This window comes from Rhinolophus hipposideros (assembly GCF_964194185.1).
Source record: "Rhinolophus hipposideros genome assembly, chromosome: 22".
NCBI classification, from domain to species: domain Eukaryota; kingdom Metazoa; phylum Chordata; class Mammalia; order Chiroptera; family Rhinolophidae; genus Rhinolophus; species Rhinolophus hipposideros.
This window is the reverse complement of record NC_138068.1, coordinates 35017928-35041372: the sequence shown is the minus strand read 5'-3', so window position 1 is coordinate 35041372 and position 23445 is coordinate 35017928. Positions and strand designations below refer to the sequence as shown.

Here is a 23445-nt window from a genome sequence, read left to right as displayed (position 1 = left end):
TTAAACTGTTTAAGGTAATAGGTTTGGTGCCCATGACAACCAGTTAATTTGGTATGTGGAGAAACACCACGATTGCAGGCAAGAGAGAATGTAAGGGAATGTTTGAAATATTAACCCTCTGGGGATGTGTAGTTCTCTAAATTTCACCTCCCTCTGTGTGCATGGCTGCACAGATCAATCTCATGACTATGCAATAGTGTGCATATTGAGCCGTGACCATTCTTGATAGATACACCTAACGTGCACTTTCTCCATCTCTCATCCTTCTTCACATCCACCCCACTATTCAGGCAGTGGGTACTATTAGGAGAAAGATAATCAAGATATTTTTCATTAATTTTAAAACAATAGGCAGGCCATGTCCTATACACATGGAGGAAGAAAGCCTAGGACTGCTAGCCTGCTCAGAACAGCAGTTAGCTTCCTCTGCTTGCCCTCCAGTTACCTCTCAGTAGGTTTCCTAGGAGATCCTCAGGGCCCTCCATCCCAGTTCCACAAAGACACCGCCAAACACAAACTCTCCCAGAATGTTCTCTCTCAAATGTCTCCACAAAGTGGGGGGCGGGAAAAAGCCTGGATTTCATACCCATAAAGCTTATTAAAATACAGATGGAAATCTGTGCTCAGCCTAATAAGAATATGCTTCTAATGCCACGTATGTATATATGTGTATGTATATCACACACCTAAGTAGAGGAGTCATATTAAAACAGGAACAAAATCATCTAGCCACTAAGGAAAGACAATAGTTTGGCATTATGTGCCATGAGGAAAGAAAGTAAAAGCCAAGTGTGAATGGAAGTGATTTCTAAGAGAGTCCTTTGCCCTCGGCACACCTTCAAATGAACAACTGAATTCGAAATACAGTGGCAGGCACAATATGAAAGAGAATTTGCAAACATGCAGTTAAGGTTGTTTCTGATGATCTTCACTAAGCAGAATAAACACAGAGGAAGAATAAATCTTTCCTCAAAATGTCACAGGTAAGAAGAGGAAAGCTTCTGAAGGCCTTAGGAAATTATAGGGATTTCACAAATAGCATGTGATTAGAAATAGACAAACTCTAGGTGGTTCTGAAAAACGAAGGAGCTAATGGGAAACATACCACCTAGAAGGGCAAACAGATTCAGAAGGGCACTGCTACAAAGGTAAATAGGAAGTTACCTCTGCGTCCTTAGCTCCAGCATCAACACAGGATAGAAACCAAATTAATGTCTCCCCCTCAAAATGAAAACAGTGATTCCTATCACTGAAGAGCATGTGAGTGGCAGGTGCAAAGACTGAAAAAAAACTGAAAGATGTATCAGGTAAACATTAATATCCAATTATGTATTTTGGTTTGTGTTGTTTTCCTCCCAATATTTCTTTTGTAAGCTGGATTTTGGGATCTGCTTGACCCTAATCAACTAATATTTTCCTTTTTTTTAAATTTAAAATTACAGAAGTTTCCATTCCTAACAGTTTTTTCACTCTAGTATGTTGTCTACGACAGAGGTATGGTGAAGGAGTACAGTTGCATTTCTTGATTTTAAGATCACTGATAAAGTATAACATTGCTTATTTTGCTTTCACCTTGCATTGAGGCCTGTGTCTCAGCCTGGAAGGTCACATGCTGAGAAAATGTAATAGACACCAACCAGTCTGTCAGTGGGCTCCTTACACTGCTAATAAAGTTCATAGCTATAAGTGTGGTATTATTGCTATTGCTGCATAACAAATATCCCAAATGTAAAATAACAAACATTTGTTATGTCACAGTTTCTGCAGGTTAGGAACTCAACAATGGCTTAACTGGGTGGTTCTGCCTCAGGGTCTTTCATAAAGCAGCAGTTAAGCTGCCACCAGGGCTGCAGATGGTGCAGAGCTTGGCTGGGACTGGAGGATATGCTCCCAAGCTCACTGCATGGCTGTCTGCCGATCTCAGAAAATCCACTTCTGAGCTCACTCGCACTGTGGCAGGCAGGTCTCAATTCCTCACCATTATGAGCCTCTTCAGAGGTTGTCTGAGTCCCTCAAAGCATGGTAGCAGGTTTTCCTCTTCTCAGGGCTGCCTCATGACATAGAAGCTGACTTCACCTAGAGAGAGTATGTAGTGGGTTGAATGATGACACTCCCGCCCCCTCAAAGTTATGTCCATGTCCTGAGACCTAGAACCTCTGCATATGAATTTATTTTGAAAAAGGGTCATTGCAGATATAATTAAGTTATGGATCTCAAGACCTAGAGATCATCCTGGATTAAGGTGAGCCCTTAATCCAATGACAAGTATCTTCATAAGAGAAGAAAAAGGGAAAAGACACAGAGAGGCACAGGGAAGATGGCCGTGTGAAGATGGAAGCAGTGACTGGAGTTATGTTGCCAGACCAGGGAACACCTGAGGCCTCCAGAAGCTGAAAGAAGCAAGGGTGGGTTTTCCCAGAGAGATTTCAGAAGGAGTAGAGCCCTGCTGACACCTCGATTTCAGACCCCTGACCTCCAAAACTGTGAAAGAATAAATTGCTGTTTTAAGCTTTCAAGTTTGTGGTAATTTTTTATGGTAGCAAGAGAGGGCACAGAAAATGGAAGCTCTAGTCTTTCTGTAACCTAAGCTCAGTAATTCCATTACTCTGACATATTCTATTCACTAAAAGGGAGTCATTACATTCAGGTCAGACGCAAGGGGAGGGGAACTGAACTCTACTTCGGGGGAAAAATATCAAAGGACTTGTGGACATATCTTTCAAATCAATAAAGTGGCCATCTGAAATTATCAAAATGAGTTTTGCAGAGTTTCCCTTTTCTATGAGGACACCATATTAGAAGAAAGCAGACACGAATGGCTGAATCTTGAGACAGGTATAGGATTTTTCTTAATTGCTATCTGTAACTTCCATATTTTCTCAGAAAACAGTCACTGCTGCATACGTTCAAATGGATTACTGACATAAACTTTACTAGTACAGTTCCTGGTGTTGTAATTAATTTATATGTAACTCATCTAAAATTACTATCAATAATAAAGTGCTATATGAAATAAGAAATTTCAAAAGTATATTCATGTACTCACTTCATATTCATATTCATATTCTCACTTTACAGTTTATTAAATTGCCACAATACTCCTATAAGTTAATATGATCAAAGAGACTCCAGAAACAGCAGTACATTTTAGCAGAAAGAGCACCATACTGTGAGTCAAGACACCCAGGCTCTAGTCTTGGTTCTATCCTTTACCATACAACCATACGAGGAGAATCAAATAATCTTTCTGGGCCTCAGTTTTCTTAACTGTAAAATTAGGAAGTCAGATGAGGAGATCGTTAAAATTCCTGTCAACTCCAGCCGCAGCACTATTACCTCTAGTATCTCCAAAAAATAGACTAAAATTAAAATTATACATATGTCAGAACTAACATAGAATACTTGTAGCAAGAAGAACAATTGAAACATTCATGGACTATCTCATTTTACACATCAAAAAAGGTGATTTTGCTTTTTAACCCAGTGGTAAAGTGCTTTCACCCCGCCTACAATGAATTTCTTCCAGATAGTAGTATGGTTCTCAGCTCAAATATCATCTCTTTGGGAGGCCTTGCCTGACCACCTAGAAAAAGTAGCCCCCTCCCTCTCCATTTTACTGTCACACTTTATTTTCCCTGTAGCCCTTGCCACTATCTGAGGTTCTCTGCTTTTACGTGAATATGATTATCTGCCTCTCTTTGCTAGAACCTCAGATCTAGGAGGACTAGAACTTTAGCTGTCTTCTTCACTATCGTCTTCTACACTCCAGAAGGGCATGCTAACTCAGAGTAAGCACTCAATTAACACTAGTTAAATAAGTAAATAAGGTATGTGAAGTATTTTCAAATAATAATAGAGCCCTGTATCTTATGATGTGTTACAGAACTAAAGAGTCGTTCTGTGTATATTCCCTAACAAACTCTCCTGAGGTAGATAGTATTAGCCCCAGATAATCATGATGGGGAAACTCAGGCTCAGAGGTTAAGGGACTTTACAAAACAATTAGAATGTCCTCCATTCAGGACTTCTTCTTAGACCTTCTAAGGTCTAAGTATTCTTGACTCAGAATCAATCTTTTATTCTATAGTACAGAGCTTCGATGCATCAACATTTTCAACTGGAAACACAACTAATCAAGCTATAAAGTGATCTAGTATTTAATCTTTGGGATTAGTGCTTAATTACAAGGAGAACTAATACATTTACAAATTGTTCTGTGTTGCCCACTTTTGAATCAAATCATATGTGGTAGTAATAGTTCAAGGAACATTTTAGTGCTGGCCAGAAAATCTTCAATTATCTCAGTATTAACTACTTATTTCAATAAATGTATTCTGCAATTCCTGCACATTAACTACTGTGGCTCTGAGATTAACCTTTCCTGTTTGCTTGTGCCTGACCTCAAAGCTTCGTAAATTACTCAAAGCAATTCTGGGGGCTTTAATTTATGAGAACACTTTCAAATATTCATCTTCTAAATCCTGGAAATTATTATCCCTGCACAACAGTAACTCTCTTTTAAATCTTAGCTTATCACTCTGATTAAACACATCCAAAGTCTGATTACCCCCACTGTGGTTAATGCCAGTGTCACGGCTAACTACTTATTTCACAGTGGGAATTGCCTTCGAGAGCCTATTTACATTATTACCCAGAATTGATTTACACTGTTATTTCCTATTGATCACATAGGAAAAAGGAGGTATAGACAGTGTCCTGTGAAGCCCTGCTAAGATGTCAAATAATGCAAGCCAAGCACAGACATTTATTACACACTCAGCCAAAATACAACAAGGTAAATACCAGTTGCTTCCAAAATGCAGGTATTTTCAAAAGATACTATTTACAATTAGAATTGTGTAGTTATTTCATTGCAAAATCACCTGGTGATGGAATCTATGCTATCGGAATCAGTCAAATAAAAAAAGAGGGAAAAAAGAAAGGAAATTGTAAGTGTAGACTTTATGTGTGCCATGTGGACAACAAAGCAAATTTTGCCCCTGTGTTCTCCTAGACTGCTAGAATCTTTGAACAAGCAGCATATCTGGTCATGGGAAAACAGAGAGGCTGCAAATGGCAGCAGTACTAGCTCTGCAGATTTCTGGAATCACATCATCCTACCATGAGTGTCTTCTTGGTTGGTTTCCTGGCAACTCTGACTATGACAAAGACAATGCTTTCATTAATTCCTCCAGTAAATATGTATCAGGAGCCACCTCCTCTGTGCTGGTTACTATGTCAAATGCTAAGGACACCAGGAGTGAATGATGCTGATAGGACTTCTGCTCTCTTAAATGTTATTCTGTTTAAGAAGACAGTCAATGTTACACAAGTAAACAAATACAGATATCATCAAGTGTGAAAATACGACAAAGGAAAAGAAAAAGAAGAGTTGTCAGAGTTCTCGTCAAACAAAGCCTTACTCTGTGACCCAAAAGGATGCCTGTGTTGTGCGGCAAAAGGGAAAGGGGTGTAGGGCAAGGTGCCGGAAGGCAAGGGCTTTGCTCAGGACAACACCACAGTCTCGGTTAATGGTCCTCACACTTGAGTAGGCAACAAATTCACCTGAGAGCTTGTAAAACCACAGTTCCCGATTCAGTTGGGCGGGGGTGGGACGCGAGAATTTGCATCTCTAACAAATTCCCATATTTTGAGAACCACTGCTCTGGGTTTTACAACCTTCCTGACCTTCTTACTTCCACATTCATCATGAGGATCACTAAGGAGATAAAAATGTATAAAATTAAATGTATGTTTAGTATAAACAAAAGAGGTGGTGATTATGAAGAAATAGATTCAAATCAACATGAAATTCCTAAAGCACTTAAGGAAACGAGCCAATCAGAGTTAGTTTTAGGAGGAACGATCCCATCTCTAAGAAGGAAGACAATTTTATGTTCTTGAAAAACCATTTTCCCTTTATGTAATATAAATAATTTAATTATGGAAGGGTTTGTGAGGGCTCTCAGGTCTCCATCAAAGACTGGCAGAGTCATACTTGTAGCAGCATGCCCACTCCACTACCTTCACAATCAGACGCCTGCCGGTAGGGCCCCTGATGGCTGAAATCAGGTCATGCCTTGCAGAGGACTCACTCAGAACCATCTTATGACTTACCTACTCTAGAAAATGAATTTCCTCAGGACTACAGGCTCCCTTTCAGCATATTAGCTAACACCACTGGAGGAAGCAAAGAATGAAGATTTATTGTCTGATACTCTCTGGTGGTTTGAATTAACTCTCCCTCCAAAGACTTGACTCATTCACTTTCTGGTTCTGGCCCTATTAAGAAAAACGACTATTTGTTCTTAGGCATTTTTTCTCTACGTGGCCTTATAATTTGAAAGATTTAAAAGGCTTCATTCAGATCATCCTCCCAAGGTGATGTTTCCATTGAGGCAACAGAAATAAGGACTGTCCCAAGAAATAGATGGTAGGCATTTCAGTCTCACTTTTGTCATTAGTGATCTGAGTAACTCATGTATATTCAATAATATTCAATAAATATATAACCTCTCTGGGTCTCAGCTTTCTCCAGTATAAAAAGTGGGGATTGCTATAGGCCAGGAGTCGGCAAACTTTTTCTGTAAAAGGCCTGATAGTATAAGTGCTTCAGCCTTGTGGTCATACGAGTACAGTGCCTTTTGCAACTACTCAATTCTATTATTTGAAATCAGCTATATACAATAAGTAAATAAATGAGTGTGGCCATGTTCTAATAAATTTTATTTACAAAAACAGGCAGCAGGCTTGGCCAACACCTGTCATAGACTCTAATATGGACTTATTTCATTGTTGGGAATAACAAATTTAACCTCTCTGTACCTGAATTTCTTTTTGTGTTGTAAGAAAATACAATTACTTACCATGTCACTTCTTCATCAAAATTTCAAAATGACTGATGAGCTAATGTTACTATGATTTCTTGATGAAGGGCACAAGAGAAATACTAATTATTATCAACAATACCATTTAAGCAACTATCATCTGATTGTTATTGCACATGGGAATAGAATAAGGACTCTGATTCATACCACTCTATGATATTCAAACATATCATTTGGTCTCTCACCCTAGATTTTCCTTTTAAATTATTAATGAAAAAACTGAGAGTCTGATGCTAATATTACCATTTTACGTCTTCCAAAGATTAAATAGAAAGAAAAAGAGAAACAGATTCACCATTTTATAAACACAGATTTAATTTTTTTCATTTATCTTTGATGATTATTCAGCCCTAAAGTCTAAAAGCAGAACATTCTCAAGAAATAAAATAGGTGTGAGCTATGATGAAAATTATTTTAAAAAGTTGATATGGTTTCTTTATTTTTATTTGTTCACCAGTATGAGAAACTCCATTAAGAGTAAATTTCTTAGATAAGAGATTTTGGAATCAGATATATGTTAAAATATGACTTAAAAATACAATGGAAAATTAACACTAATTTTATCATCTCTTAGGAATACTAGTGTACATTTTCTTTTGCATCCCTTTAACCACGAATTATCAACCAGTCTGCCACCTTTAACGATTAATTCATTATATAGATAGTTCTGTAGTACCCATTACATACAAGGGGTTGTTAGAAAGGTGGAAAGTTTGTACGTATAACAATAAAAAGGAGCACATGAAAAGTGCCATCAGCATGTTAATATACAGTCTTCTGGATTCTGACAAAAAAAAGAGAGAGAGAGAGAAAGTACTTTTTAGCTTAGTTGATTAGAGACTTATTTTACTGCAGTAGTGATATTTGAGTTGAGTCTGGAAGACAGCTGGAAAGAAACAAAGAGATTTCCAGATAGCCCCAAACACAAACCCCATGTACAGATACACCATTGTGAGCAATTCAGATCATATAAACAGTTGTAAATAGTTCAAGGTATGGTAGTAAATCATGGAAGGCCAAAGATAAGGCTAACAAGCCTGTGTTTAAGGGAAAACGCAGTGAAGAATTTTAAGAGTAGAGTTAGATTTTATTAATTCATTCAACAAATATATTTTGAAACTCTATTATGTGTCAAACATTTTTCTAAGCTGCCTGGATACAGCAATAAATGAAAAAAAGTGCAGAAAAAAATCTCTGCCCTCATTCTAGTAGGGGGAGCAGACAATAAACAAAATAAATAAGAAATGATACAGTGTATTTGAAGGTTGAATGCTACAGATAAGCAATTATAAATATAGCAGAGGAACAATGATACATAGGTTGGTGTGGGTGGCACCTGACACTACATTTAAGCAAGGGCTTGAGGCACATGCAGGAGAGAGCCATATAGGTACCTACAATCTAGCATCTAGTAGAATTCTAGATTCTAGGCAGAGGCAATGATAATGTAAAGGCAGTAAGAACCAGCAAAGCAGCCTTTGTGAGCAAGGAAGGGGACAGAGGAAGATGATGTCAGAAAGGTAAGGAGGATCACATCATTTAGAACCTTGTAGACATTTATAAGGACTCTGGATTCAGAAATATTAATCTACCAGCACTGGGCAGAATAGATTACAGGAGGCAAAGAATTAGAAGTAGAAGCAGCAATTAAAAAGCTATTTTCCAGCTGAAAAGGACTGAAACAATTCATTTATTTGACCACTCATTTATTCACATTAAATGAGCAAATATCTAGGAGACACCAGGCTAGATATTGACACTACAGTGACTGAGATGGACAAACCTCTCCACGTAAAGCTGACCATCCAGTGAGAATGATGATAGCATGAACAGAAACTTCTCACATGTTGACAAGTTTCTAAAAACCTGTAGAAATCTAAATTTTATTATGAATATAAGAAATCTCTAATACTGTAAAATAGAAGGTCTCAAACTTTCCAGTTATATAAAGAGTTCTTACTCCATTTCTTAAGTCATTTCCTTAGGAATAGCTTTCAATGAAATATTGGCCAATATTCTTTTCTCTCTTAAGATTACTTTTGTAAAGGAAGACTGGATATTTTACATTAAAATAAATTATTCAAAACACCCACGCCATGAAGAATAAATGAAGTATCTGAGGCTTATCATTCCAGCAATCATGATGAGTCACAGAATGTAGACTACAAGTATATTTAATTCAAATACAAGCATTTATGAATAGATTAATTTAGCAAGCAAAAAAAGAAGCAACGGCCAGTCCAAAATCACCAAGTTTTTCTGTAAAACATACAATCGCATTTTCCAAGCAAATTGCTGATGCATGAAGATATTATCACTGGTGGATGGATGACTGGCTTTAGTACCCCTATAATGATAAACCCACTGTCACAGAGGACAGATAGGAGCTAGTCTCTGCTGTCAAACTGTCATGGAATTATTAAATATGGAGGGGAAAATGACCCAAACAGTATGTAATGAGCTCTCTTTTCATTCTCTCTCTACAAAAGCACATCTGTGGATTGTTAATGACTCTGAAATGGATGAACCAAATTGATGAAAAAGAAATAACATCTCTCAGGGATAGGAAAAGGGAAAATGAATACACGCAATGTTTATAAAATATAAAGGCTTGTGAAAGTATTGTGAACTATAAAGTGGCATATAAATGTAAACTACTATTACTCATTTTTGTATTGCTTTCCTTGCTTTTCTTTACATTTTTAAATATAAATTGTTAATCTTTCTAAACATAAATATCAAGACCTCTTCACAAATAGTCCACGTGTGAGACTTTTATGAGGTGGCACTGCCATTTTCCAATCTGGTAATTTCTATTATGTTGGATGATTTTTTTTTTTTTTTTTTTATCTAGACATGCCCTGTGGAAAGTGTGCAGTGACTTAAACGTGTGTCAGGCTCTCAGTATTTCAGCATCTCAGCTCACATAGACTCTGTACTGAGTTGTTGACTTTCCCTGTTCAGATTCCTTGTCTCACAAAGACTCACTTGCCTTGGGATGCCAAAGAAAGCCACACTTTAGCTCGAAGATATGACTCAATCACAGAATTCCTCAAGTACAGGTATGGGAATTATTGATCTTTGTACCTCAGTGCCTGGCACTGTACAAGTCTTCAATAACCCTGAACTAAGCTGAATGCCTTATTTAGAAGGATGTCAAACAGGAGCAAATACAGTAAACAAAATTATCAGTGTGTCAATACATACACGAGAGCCACCATTTAACTTGGTCATATTTAGTGATTCTGAGGTTATCTGTCTCCAGAAATCTCAGAGTTGAAGAATTTTTGATATGTGTTTTAATATATAAGAAAGTAATGAGTCAATAGGAGACCAGGCCTTATTCCTTGGCTTAAGGATAAATACAAATCTGAAAACCATAATCAGCTTGTTCTCAGGGTGGTATTGGTTAGCTTTATCACAACGTATTATGGTGTTAAAAAGGAAGACTGACCAATATTTATAAACATAGAGCCAGATGATCCTGGAAATAAAACCACCCCTAATACTCAGGCTCTCTGCGTCAGAGGGAAAATTGCTTTAAACACCATTGTACACAAAGGACTTTATTTGACGTAAACATATACTCCAAATAAGAGTGAGGGGGCATTTGGCACATGATTTAATTCTTTCACACAGGATAAAATACTAACAAAGAAATAAAAATGAAAAGTCATTAAAGGGAAAAATAAACAGTATATAGTTGATGTACTTTCACTAGCAACCCATTGTGAGAAATACAGGATGCACTATTATATTTATAAATAAAACTATATTATTTGTATATTATTATTTATTAAGTAATCCTCAAATTTTAATATGCTTTAAAGAATCTTTAAAATATAGCACCCTATCTCTCCATTCACACATATCCATGGGAGATTCATTCTTACACAATCTGTCTATACAGAGCCCAAAGAGTATTGTACAGATCGTGTAATAATTTTTTAGTCACATTTTCTCCACTGCTAAGAGAAAAACTAAAAACAGTTTCATTTTTACATAAAATGTATTCACAGACCCAGGCAATATCATAAGAAGCAGGTAAATGAAATAAACAATTAATTGGTGTCTCAATTTCCAGATCAAGGCATGTCTTCACTGTGCAACAAAAAAACCCTCTAGCTCCACCACCTAGGCTCTGAAGATTATGTAATTAAAAAAAAAAAAAAATGTGCCTTTAACCAGTTTCCTTCTCAGTATTTTTATTCCACACCATCCCATCCAGTTGGCTAAATGACTAAACAACAAGGTCAATCAAATGTAATACTTCTCTCTATTCAAATATAATGGAAAATTTGACCATTCCACATTCAAAGAGCAAATACATTCTCACACTGACAACCACATTCCATTGGCTTTTCCTGAAAGCAAAGTGTGACAGATGCCTTGGCTGTAATTGCCAATCAGCCTTTACATGGCAGCTGAAAACACAATACATCACTTTGATCTCCTTTGCTCTAAACACATCCACAATCAAGAAACCTGAACAAGGAATAAGAAATTGGCATCATTTCCCAAAGCTATCACTACATGACACTTGAATACTATAATGTATATTTTGCTCATATTTTATTTTTCTGTTTCAGAGACACTCTGTCAAAGATCTGAACAAAAATCACCTACAGTTGAACATAATACACATATATATTTGGAAAACACATTTTATCATCATGAATACAATTTTAATATAAGCACATTTAATTAAATACCACCACTACCATTTCCTTTCCCAGTTATGCACCTGAGGAATGAAACAAGGTAAGAATGCACATCATATTTTGAAACAGTGTTTAAAACAGTTGTACTCACATTTTGCAGGCAGGTCATAGCCACATGTGATTTTCGCATGTCCAGTATCACAGCCGTTCAGGTTACGACATTCAGCTAGCAAACAGGGGCCAGCTGCTCTGTGAATACAGCCATCCACTAGAGGAGAGAGAGAAAAAAAAGTTAGCCAATATTTGCCCTTTTGGAAATAAATGCAAAACTTGAGATAGGAAGAGAAAAGGAACCCAATTTGCCCCTATTGGAAATCACCTTAATCCATGGAAGAAAACACATGGTGTCCAATCTCTCAAACACAATATTTTCTTTTGTTTTTTTCCCTCCCCCTTCTTCCGCCTCACCCCCTACTCCGGTTCCAGCCATTGTTTCTCCATCTAATTGTGTAGCACACAGCTCCCAGGCCCATACTGGTATTACAAGCCTTGCGCTCCCCTCAGCTGAGGCAGTCGGTCACCGGTGGGCCGCTCACAGCAGCTCACGGCAGCTCTTGACGGCTGCCGACCGCTCATGATGGACACTATATTTTCCGATGTGTGTGTGTGTGTGTGTGTGTGTGTGGTTTCTGTGGGGAGAAGAAATAGAAGGGTTACAGAAGTAGTGTGCTATTAAATGTTAACAGGTTCTCTTGGGGTGGGGGAGTCCCTGCTTTGTAGCATTTTCCAGGTTCAGCTGTGTAACTATTCCCACCATGTCCATTTCAAACTCTCAACTCAATGTCACTGAACACAAGGTTGGGAAAAAATGCTAACAATTCTATCTCCTGAGCTGATAAGTGTTGCTTTCAACACATCACAGATTGTAGATGAAAAAAGTGAGAGGAGAAAGTAAGAAAAGCAGTCTGGAACATTTGTATTCACCTCAAAACTGAGAGACTAGAATTAAAGCTAATCAAAGCAAGAACCAGACCTCTGAGTTCTCCCTCCCCCAACAGCATGATACAAATCCAATTATGTTTCTTCAGGGTATCTAACAGGGCATTAGATGACAGGCAAGGGTAGCTTAGGTTTTGATAAATGCCCATAAAACCACACTCACTCACTTGACAGGGACTAAAACAGAACTCTGCTGCTACTGCTCCAGCTCTGCTAAATGACCACGCTTTCTGTCTGTTACCAATCTCAGGGCTCATTGGTTCTCTGACCTCCCATCCTGGTGCCCCTTCACATCTGGCCTTCACAGTGAGAATCAACTTTTGAAAACACAAAGCTGATACCACTGGAAATGAAAACTTTATATGACTGGATTGGGCATGAATGAACAGGTGGAAGGCTAAAAGACCATATGCACATTAAATCAGGACATTGAGAACTTGGGTTCTGAGCTGTTATTGACAGGGCCCCTTGGACAGAAAGATAATCCAAGATTGCAAAAAGAAGGGTAATGAGACAGAATGAGAGAGTCATAGTAATGTGAAATGTGAAAAGAGACCAGGATATTAGTGGTCTGAAGCCCTCCCCCTCGCTCCACAGTTCACAACAGCATGTAGTTGATTGTTGCTTTTTATTTTTATTATTTTTAATATTATTTTGAGAGGAAATTAAATATTTCACAGAAGGTCATCATGGAGGAACATATAACTTACCTAATGTCCACTTCATGCCACTGACTGGCATGAAGGCATCACTTTTGGTCGAATGTTTCCTAGGGAAACAAGCTTCTCTGGGCTTTCCTACATCACCACTTGTATACCTGCAAACTTTGAGAATGAACCTGGGCCTCAAAGACCCTCACAACAAAATGAATTCACTCCAGACTACTGTAAACTACAGTGTTTTGGAAAACCTATGTTGAAATCCAGACTCTACCTTTACTAGGAATCTGATGTTCAAGCCTGTTTCCTTAGGAAGCAGTCTCAATAGTGGCAACTGCTGCACATGGCTGTGTGTGGAATTTGAATAATATAATGCATGAGAGGCACCAACATAATGTTTGCATTGTGTTATGTGCCCCATTAATGCTAATCATCTTAAACTCCTTAAATGGAAATTTTGTGTAAATTTTAAAATATTTTCCTTATTTAAAAATAAGGAGTGTAAGGGAGGAAGAATATGAAAACAACCATTTATTCTCCCACCCAGAGAACATAACATTCTGATGCTCATTCTTTCACTGTTTATGCACACACACACACACACACTCACACATGCAATTTTTCTCTTGTAAAAAAAAGTTTGATAAATTTTGTTCCCACTCTTTCACATAGTAATTTTACTTAAAAAAATTTATTCTATAAAATAATTAACACACGTGCAAAAGATATAAGTAAAAGATATGCCAAATAATAGTGAAAATTGGGAACTACTCAGAAAAATAGAAAGCTGGTTAAATAAATCAAAGTCTATCAATGCAATGAACTATTATACAGTTGTTAAAAATAATGGGCCAACTCTACATGGAAATAGAGTCCTAAACATGAAAAGATTTCTAAGAGAATTGCCAGGTTTAAAAGAGTATAGTCACAATTTTGTTTACAAAGTTATACGCACACACTTATACATATACATTAATACATATGTATCTATCTATCTATGTGTGTGTATATATATATATATATATATATATATATATATATATATATATACACACATACACACATGTAGAGGTATTGAAAAAATATACACCAAAATGTAAAAAGTGATTATGGGATAAGAAACAGGGGGTGAGACTATTAGGGAAAAAATTAGAACTTAATTTCTCTATGTTTGAATTTTTTTACAAGAACTTTAAGATTTTTAAAGTGAATATATTTTTCTTGGCAAAGAGATAATTACTTAGTTTGAAATGGATAACTAAAATAAAATTTGCTACCGTACATAATCATATGCTGTGAAATATGTCTACATTACTTAGATTGCAGCCTAATGCAGTTTGTGATATCTGATTCTCAAAATCTTCATGGTTATACCAGATTCCTGACTGCTTAAAATCTAGCTGAAGGCCTATTTAATAATAATGACTGTGGCTTAAATGTACTGAGCCAGACGCTGTAGTGAGGACAACCTTATAAGGCAGACACCAATTTTATTATCTCCAGTTTACAGGAGCTTAGAAATATTCCTATAGGAAAAAAAGAAAAGACAACTAAACTCCATAAACAAATATCTGCACCAAAGCCCATTTGTTTTTCTTCCTGGACATAGAGGTAGAAAACACTAAGCAGCTTTTCTCATGTGGGGTCATGAGATTGAGTTCCCTTCAAAAAGGTCTGAGTAAAATGTATGCAACTACTTCTACATCCTATCCCTAAAACTCCTGCATGCATTACTCCACAAAATCTTCTATTGTTTGCAGGCTACATGCAAAGGATCCATTGTAAGACTCCAGTTCCCCACAAGATGATACAGCAACTAAATGGAAAGTGCTTGGATCCCTAAATGACTCTGTGGAACGGTGCTCCCCTTACCCCTATTTCCCATACTGGACTGTCAATTAAGTGATATTATATAAAGTCCCTGAGATTTGGGTATGTTTATCATAGCAGTTTGTCTTGACTAATATATTTACTTCTATTTTAAATACTATAATGGTAATTTTTCATTCGGCTTGATCCCTGCTATGTTTAAACTTTATGCAAAAATTCAGATTTTACTACTAGAATGGACACGTTATTTTGACCAACTTCTTTCCCTTAGGTAAGTCTCAGAGTCCTTAACTATACTAGACTCTGAGGACTCAAGGAACAGCAAAGCCATCCTGTCCTATTGATTCAAATAGTTGTTCCTCCTACTTGGTGATTGAAATCAGACTAACAGAAGATAAAAGCTGAGGCCTGCCTAAATACTGTCTACGGTTATGGTCAGCTAGTGATGGAGTGAACACTGAGGTCACTCATAGGGCTGGTCTTCAACAAGACTAAGAGGAATCTGCCTGCAGCTTCTTCCAAAGACCAGGCTTTTTGCTGTTCTGACATCTGTCAGTTATCATCCTGACAACGACAAAATACTTGCATGCAGATGGTTAACTAAGACAAGGGCCTTTTACGCCCAACATATTTTCTCTAATTCTCTAACAAGACTAAATTTGGAAGACTTCAGCCTATAAATTCAGCCATCTTATTTAAGTTTCCTTACACTATAGCCTAGAGAATTAGACTGTCTGAGGGTGGGGTAAAAAGATGGGTTTCAGTTGTGTTTGTGGTGAGTTGTTTTTCACTTTTGTTAAAATTACCTTGGGGTCTAGAACTTGAGAATTGTTTTATGGGGTAATCTTACCCCTTTATTTATCTAAAATAAAGACAAAAAAACTGGAGCATAAAACCACATCAATTTTTCTGACCTAAGATTTATTTTACTCCATGATTCCAAGCTGTATTCCTCAGGTAAATCTCCCCATTTTATAAGCAAATGAATAAACTGATACTGAAAACAGTGGAGGAAAAAACAAACCACAAAGTACTGAATCAGATATAAGTGAGTGTAAAAGGTAGCAAAAGGAAAAAAGCAAAAAAAAAAAAAAAACAGGAAAGAGTTCTAAATACACATTTTGAAAAATACTAAAAGCAACATTTAGTGAAATCCAGTTATTTTAGAAATTGGCCCTATGAGGTCTCTTTCTTGTCTTACAAAGACAATTTTCTAAATAGTTTTTAGCAACAAGGATTTTGAAGTTCCTAGATGTGCACATATTCATTTAATCTTCTTCTGTAAATAAAAGACAGTAACTTAATCTAAAAGCAGCCACACAAATCATATTAGTCTGAAAAATAAGAGTCTTTCTCCTTAAATATATCTTTTAGAAGCCCAAGAGGATACAACAGAGTTTTTTTCCAAATCAAATCAACATAAATTTATTAAAAAACTACCTTGCACAAAGCATTCTGAAGAAAGCTGTGAAGGAATCAAATAATGATAATATGTCACATTCTGGTGTGCTAAGCAACTTTCAAGCTTTCACCTTCTAAGAGTGTTGTAAAGTGGTGAGGATGCTTCTGGAGTCAGAGGCAGAGATTTGAATCCTAGTACCACCATTTCAGCTCCCTATGCTTTGATTTTCACATCTGCAAAACAGGGACCCTCATAGGACTTCTATTCAAAAAATCATAGGTTTTTTTGTGTGAATAAATTAGTTATTATACGACAAGTACTTTGAATGATGTCTGGCATTGTAGCAAGTATGCAATAAATTTTGGTTACACTATTACATTTAACCATCATAAAAATTTTTACAGATAGGATGTATTACAATGACTACTCAACAAATAAAGAAGAATTAGTGCAACGTTATGTTGGAGCTGGGGTTAGAACCCATGTTTGCCTACACTGAAGATCTGCGTTCTTAATCTCTGCTCTCTCCTACCTCCATTAATGCAAAGAAATAGAAACTACGGTCTGTTCCCTTGGGAGCCAAGCGAGTAGGTCAGAAAGGTTCAGAAGCTTGTTTTCATTAAATTAAACATAATCGACAACACATAGAATGTCTTAGGATATCTTTCAATAGATCGATAAACCTTTTGGGAATATGTCACATGTTAACATGTTGCATTTTATAAAGCCCACTGACAGAATTACCACATACTTACTTCTCAAAACAATTTTATAAGGTAGTCTTGGACTTTATTACTTTTATAGTTGAAACCCAACAAGTGCAAGAAAATATCTACCTGTTAAATGGCAGATATGAGTTTAAGTTTTAGGGCTCTCAAAGTCAGGTCAGTATCACCTTGGGAGACTAATTAAAATGTGGATTCCTGGACCTAACCCCAAATCTATAAACCATCTCTCTAGCAGTGGCATTCTATAATCTGCATTTAATAATTTCCACAGATAGTACAGCACAGGTAATACAGCACTCATTGAGAACTTTGAGAATCACTCCTCCACGCTAACTTGCTTTCTTGTCAAAACTCCAAAAAGTGATGAGTAGTTTAGTCTGTGGTCAGTAACCTGAGGAGTCACTGGGTCCACAAAATCATGAGCCCCAGTTCCTATAAATCAGAAACACCTCCTTTAAATTGAGTTAGAGCCATATCCTCATCTTTCCCCATTCATCCTAATCAAATATTCAAACGGTCCCTACCCGTAACAGTTTGCACCTAAAGCAGGCAATATTAAATGAAATTAGAACTGAACTCCAGTAGCAAGTAGATTTTCATTAAATACTGCTTCGCTCAAAGATAGATATGGTAATCATGAAATGCCTTGGGCATGCCCGGGTTCCTGGTCAGTAAGTAAGGCCACAAGATATCCATGTGGGGGATGGAAGAATGTATTCAAACTTTTATTGATATTTATAATGTTTATATAAAAAGATATGAAGTTCAAGTTTACTACATTTAACATGTAGATTGAATATAATTTATAAATAAACACAAATAAATGTAGATACACACTCAAAAAAATTGTGCTCAAAGAGGTGCACAATTAAAAAAAAACTTGGAGTCAAAAGACGTGGAGATTAAGAGTCAACAGATGTTGTGATTAAGACATGGTTATTAACTGCTGGTCTCTGTCACTTGGAATTTCTGCATCTGTATAATGGGTATAATATTACTACTTACCTTGTAGGCTTCTTATGATAATTGAATGAAGTAACATCTGTACAGTGCTTGGCTTGTGCAGTGCCTATATAAGCACTCAGAGAATCTTAGTGTGATAGATCTTTCTACCACAGCAATTGCTACAATTATTCCCATCTTTGTATCTATGCCCTTGGCAATGTGACTTTATAGTTTTTCCCATTAAGATGTAATCTATTTCACCACCCTTGAATCTAAGCTGATTTTATAACTTGCTTTGGCCAATAGAATGATGTAGAAGTGACTCTGTGCCAGTTCTAGCCCTAACTAAGCCTCAAGAGGCCTTTCACACTTATACTCACTCTCTTGGAACCCTGCTCAGTGCCCATGTGAACAAGCCCAGACCAGCCTGCTCAAGGATAAGAGAACACATGGAACAAAGACAATTTATCCCAGCTGAGGCCATCTGAGACTAGCCAGCACTCCACTTTCCGGGCAACTGGGCACAAACACATGCATAAGGTCAGCTAAGATGAAAAGAACTATTTAGCATATGATAAACCCATACAATTATGAGTTATATAAGTAGTTGTTGTTTTAAGCCACTAAACTTTGGAGGTGGTTTGTTACACAGAAAGAGCTAACAGATATACTTAGCCATTATCATCAAAATGATACAAAGCAAGAATCCACTCTCAAGTGAAGACACAAAGGAATACCATTAAATAGCTATATTAAACTCTTGGGAAAGAAAAGCAATATAGTTGAAGTAATCAGGTAAAAATTTGATTCCATTAGAGGTCACCTATAGCCTGCACAAAAGATGTATGTGTCAGGTACTGAATAGCATCAATATTTCCTTTAGGGAAGAGAAGAAATATCTCTGAGAAAATACAATCCAATGATAAGGAGATTCACAGCTTGAAGCTTCACAGATGTAAGGAATTTAGCTATTTAAAACAGCCTTGGGCTGACTGAAAAATTAACTTCTGTTATGAACCTCCTACCTTGCTGGTCAATTTGACAATGAGATCTGGGCTGTGATTCCAGAAGATGATAAATGTAACAGAAGAAGCCCTTACACATTTCTTAGCTCAGGAACCTGGAGCAATTTTCAGCTCTGGGTCACATGGGTAGTCTTCATCATCTCTAATCCAAAAGTTTCGGGATTGATCTTTAAAAATCAGGAGACATTTCTATCTCCTAGAATCTAAAACTTAGATAATTGTGCAGCTACCCAAGAAACAGTGATTTTTGTTTCTCTTGTTGAACTTCAATTTCCAAGTGAGAATAAAAGAATATTTCTCAGAAATAGTTACAGTAGGCCACCCCAGATTTTTCTTAGCAAAAAAATGAATTGAGTTCTAGCTCATCATTAGGTTTAAGAGTGAGAAAGTCAAGTTGATTAAAATGCTACTCAGATCATGATGAAGACATATTTAGTTGATGTGAACTTTATGGTAAACAAATTACTTTAAGACCTAACCCACGCATGTCCTTCGACATACCCATGCTCTCTCAAAAACACAGGGCAGAACAAGTAGTGGTGGCTGTGGGGGAGGGGTGAATGGGTTTCTCTGTGCCAAACAAGAAAGTTTTGTTCATTCTTCAAGTTCATAGAAAAGAGACTTCAGAGAGGATAAAGCCATTGCTGGGATAATCCTGCAGCTCATCAAAATGTCTATTTTCTTTATCTCTAGCGGAACCATTTTACCCCATCTAAAATGCTTGTAGGAGAAGTTAAAATGAGCCACGTGTGTTTTCCTCCACAAAGGAGCCCTATATTTAATAGCACACACATCCAACACCTCAAACGGTTTTAAAGAAAGCTGTGTTTATTATGAGGGCTTATGAAATAAAAAGTAGTAACTTTCTCATCCTGGATAATATGCAATGGAATTTACAGCCAAAATAAGGAAGCTGTGCATAATGCAACACTTGGCAAGAATTTTAATCAGTGGATTGGCAAGGCTAGATGCAATATTTCAGTTCCTTTTAGACATGTCTTAGCTTCCTTAATTTAAATACCACACACTAGGTCTAGGGAGAACATTTAGGAGACATCGTCCTTTCTGTAGGAGTGCTAAGGAGCAATACAAGCTAAGAAAGCAGCACCATTGATGTGATAACAGTTTCAACCTCAGGGAATGAATGATGGCAAGAGATAGACATGCTGTTATTATAGAGCAAAGCAACACTGATTTACATTATGATAAGGCATTCCAGCCACATTACTTTAAGCAGGTAAAGATGCTTCCAGGTTTCATTCTGACTCACTTTTGCTCTGAAGAGCACAAGTCTGGACTTTGTCAGAAGTTTTCACACACAATTATTGTTTTCCCAGTTGAAAACAACAGAACCATCCAGTAGCCTTCAATTCCTGAGCAGCCTAACAGCAGTTCAAACAAGTTGAAAGTCAGGTCACAAAATGGGGACCCAAAACTGACCATCACAGAAAGAGTTATAATGTGATGAAAAGCTCCAAGGAACCTATTAAATCCACCATCCCTGTGAAGATGAAACAAGAGTAATCCAGCCTCCACAGCAACGATTTTTAAAGAGGCTACGAAGAAAACATTTTATCCCTCTGCCATCTGCCCACATTGTGGTAATTAGTTTCCAGTATATCACATGAAACCTCAGGAAGTAAAATATTAAGAAAAAAGATTCAAAAGTTAAATGGTAGAGACACAAATTATGTAGTATTCAGACTTAACTGTATCACTTGGAGTCTTTTCTTTCTTCCTTCCTTTCTTCCTCCCTTCTTCCCTTCCTCTCTCTCTCTCTCTCTCTCTCTCTCTCTCTCTCTCTCTCTCTCTCTCTCTCTCTCTCTAATATTTCAGTGTCCTTAACCTTGCAAATGTAGCAAAGTCTGGAAATACAAGATGTTTCAAAAACCTTGTTCAATGGCTCAGTATTATAGAAGGTAAATGAGGGTTAGGAGGACGATCGGCTCTGAGGCACAGGAATCTAAGGTCATGGGACACAGAAAGCCTCCAACAATTTGGGAACTGTTCTGCTAAGAACATTTTCAGAAATATGATCTAAATATTTAGAGAAAATACTGATTAGTTTTATGCTATGGTATTTCTATGCTAGGTAATAAAGAATTTATATACACCATAAATATCTGGAGAACGTTATTATTTTGGGGCTTATCTTGCTGTAAGTTCTGTGAAACCAAAAATTAATGTGAATACAGTTTGGGACATCATTGTTTCATCAATCACACTAATACATATTTTGTTCCTAACTCGCAATGGAAAGAGCAAAAAGCTTAGATTTTTTTGCAGAGCCATAAAACCACACCTCATGGATTGTGTTTATAGCCTGCTTTAATTTTGGCCCTGTAGCAAAGGAATCAGTTGTTTGTTTGTTTCTTTGTTTTAAAAGACATTTAATAGGGTGTAGCTCCTTTTAGCAAATAGTAAAATGACAATCTCAATAGTTTCTGTTGAAAATGAGAATTTGAACTGATAAAAAATAAAAATTTACAAGAAGGTTGAAGAAAATGGTGCTTTCAAATTCATGTGGAGTACATGATACCAGATAATCCAGGAAGGGTGTAAATGGAAGTGATATTTTGAATGGGGAAATAAAACTGCCCTGGAGAATTTGATGCCAGGTCCAAGGGCTGCGAGAGAGAATGAAATTCAAAGGATGAATATATGTAATTTAATTATGCTAGGAAAGATGGCTTGTGGAAAATAATTCTAATAAACTAATTTAGAAGCACGAAAATTATACCAGTATGATTGAAATTAGGTAAAGATGGCTTGATGATTGAAGAAAAAGCCATGAGACTTAGGCAATATGAAGTCAGCAGGCATAATATCTGTGGGAACTAGGCATTTACAACTAAGGAGAAAGCCAAAAATGCAACAATTTTGGAAAGTGTAAAGAAGTAAGAAGATAATTATTACTTAGATATGTCTATTTTTTTTTATTACAGTAATGCTTACAAATGTATTCATTAGGTCAGGGCTTGGCATCCTTTTTTTAAAAAATTCTTCCTAATTCTTTGTAAACCTTTCTACCTCCCTGACCCCTTCATCAATACTTTGGTTTTAAAAAATTAAGCTGCTCTTGAAGTCTTAACTGGTTATTTCCCCTAATGCTTCAACCAGTTACTTCTGGTCACTAAAGTTAGTAAGGTGCTGTTCAATAAGTTACTCTTCTATTAGCTCATTTACTCACTCTTTTATTAACCGACTCCCCAGGCATCTACCATGTACCATGTATTAACAAGCATGGGGACAGAAATATAAAAAAGCAAAGGCTTTAACAAAGTGGCATCAGAGTTACATGTCACAATTAGGATACCTTAGCAAACTTATTTGCTCTTATATCAGAGGATTTGTTAGTGTCTCTCCACTCCACTGCAGTCAGCAAAATCTGCCATCCAGTTGAAATCTTAACGCTGTCCTTGTGTAATTTCTGTCAGTCATACCACTACCCATTTGTGATCCCTCTGACTCAGGGGTGGGGGTGTGGGTGGGATGGGAGTTGAAAACAGGTACAGTTTCCAAATTCGGATAGGATGGGCAAATTTCTTGTCCATCACTACTATCGGTGATTCTAGGCAAGCTCTTTAGCCCTTTTGAGCCTCTTCCCTTACTTATAAAATGGAAATAATAATTCTTATCTTTAAGGGTGGTTTTGAAGATTAGCTTGGATCAAGTATACAAAACACTTAGGACATGGTAAACACTCATTAAATAGTGCATGGTATAAGTACCATTAGTTTTCAAAGTTTTATTTAATATCAGGGGGCTTTTGCACTGGTGTTGGTTTAGAGGGGAATCTAAAGGTTCGAGTTGGTTTCAGTCCCAAGTCAGGGTGATGCCTCTTGTAGGTATTACAACTCTAAGGTAGTGAGGGAAACCATGCACCCCCGCCCCCCAAAAATTAGCATGTGTTGATAACAGTCTACAAATGTTCCAAATGAAATTTTGCATTGTTATTATATGCCTTACCAAAAGGAAAGAAAACAAGTTATTATATGAGCAAAGATGATTTTCTCTTTTGAGGAGGATGCCATGTTCCTCATCTAGCCTTCTGAAAAAGTAGTCATGTGAAATTATTTCACATTCTTTTCAGCCCACTCAAAGCACATGAGGGCTTACTGAAACATGGGTCTTGTAAATATTCCTGAATGTCAGGATTTTGGCTGTAACATTGGAACTAGGAAGGACTCCAGTTGTATCTTTCTGTGCTCTTCCTGATTTATGAGCCAGAACCCTGGTATTTGAGGCACATGTGAGAAAATACAATTTTTTTTAATCTATTGTGATTTTTGTGAAACCAACAATTATC

The 23445-nt window shown here is 36.9% G+C and overlaps 1 protein-coding gene across 4 annotated transcripts in view; it reads right to left on the bottom strand.

Moving 5' to 3' along the window:
• Positions 1–23445, bottom strand: part of MACROD2 (mono-ADP ribosylhydrolase 2) — a 2186605-nt gene that overhangs the window by 1466167 nt on the left and 696993 nt on the right. For all 4 annotated transcript variants that reach the window (XM_081033481.1, XM_081033483.1, XM_081033484.1 and 1 more), the window contains exon 5: positions 11700–11816. In XM_081033481.1, coding sequence (XP_080889607.1) covers positions 11700–11816 — 117 coding nt within the window. The remainder of the gene's footprint in view (positions 1–11699; positions 11817–23445) is intronic.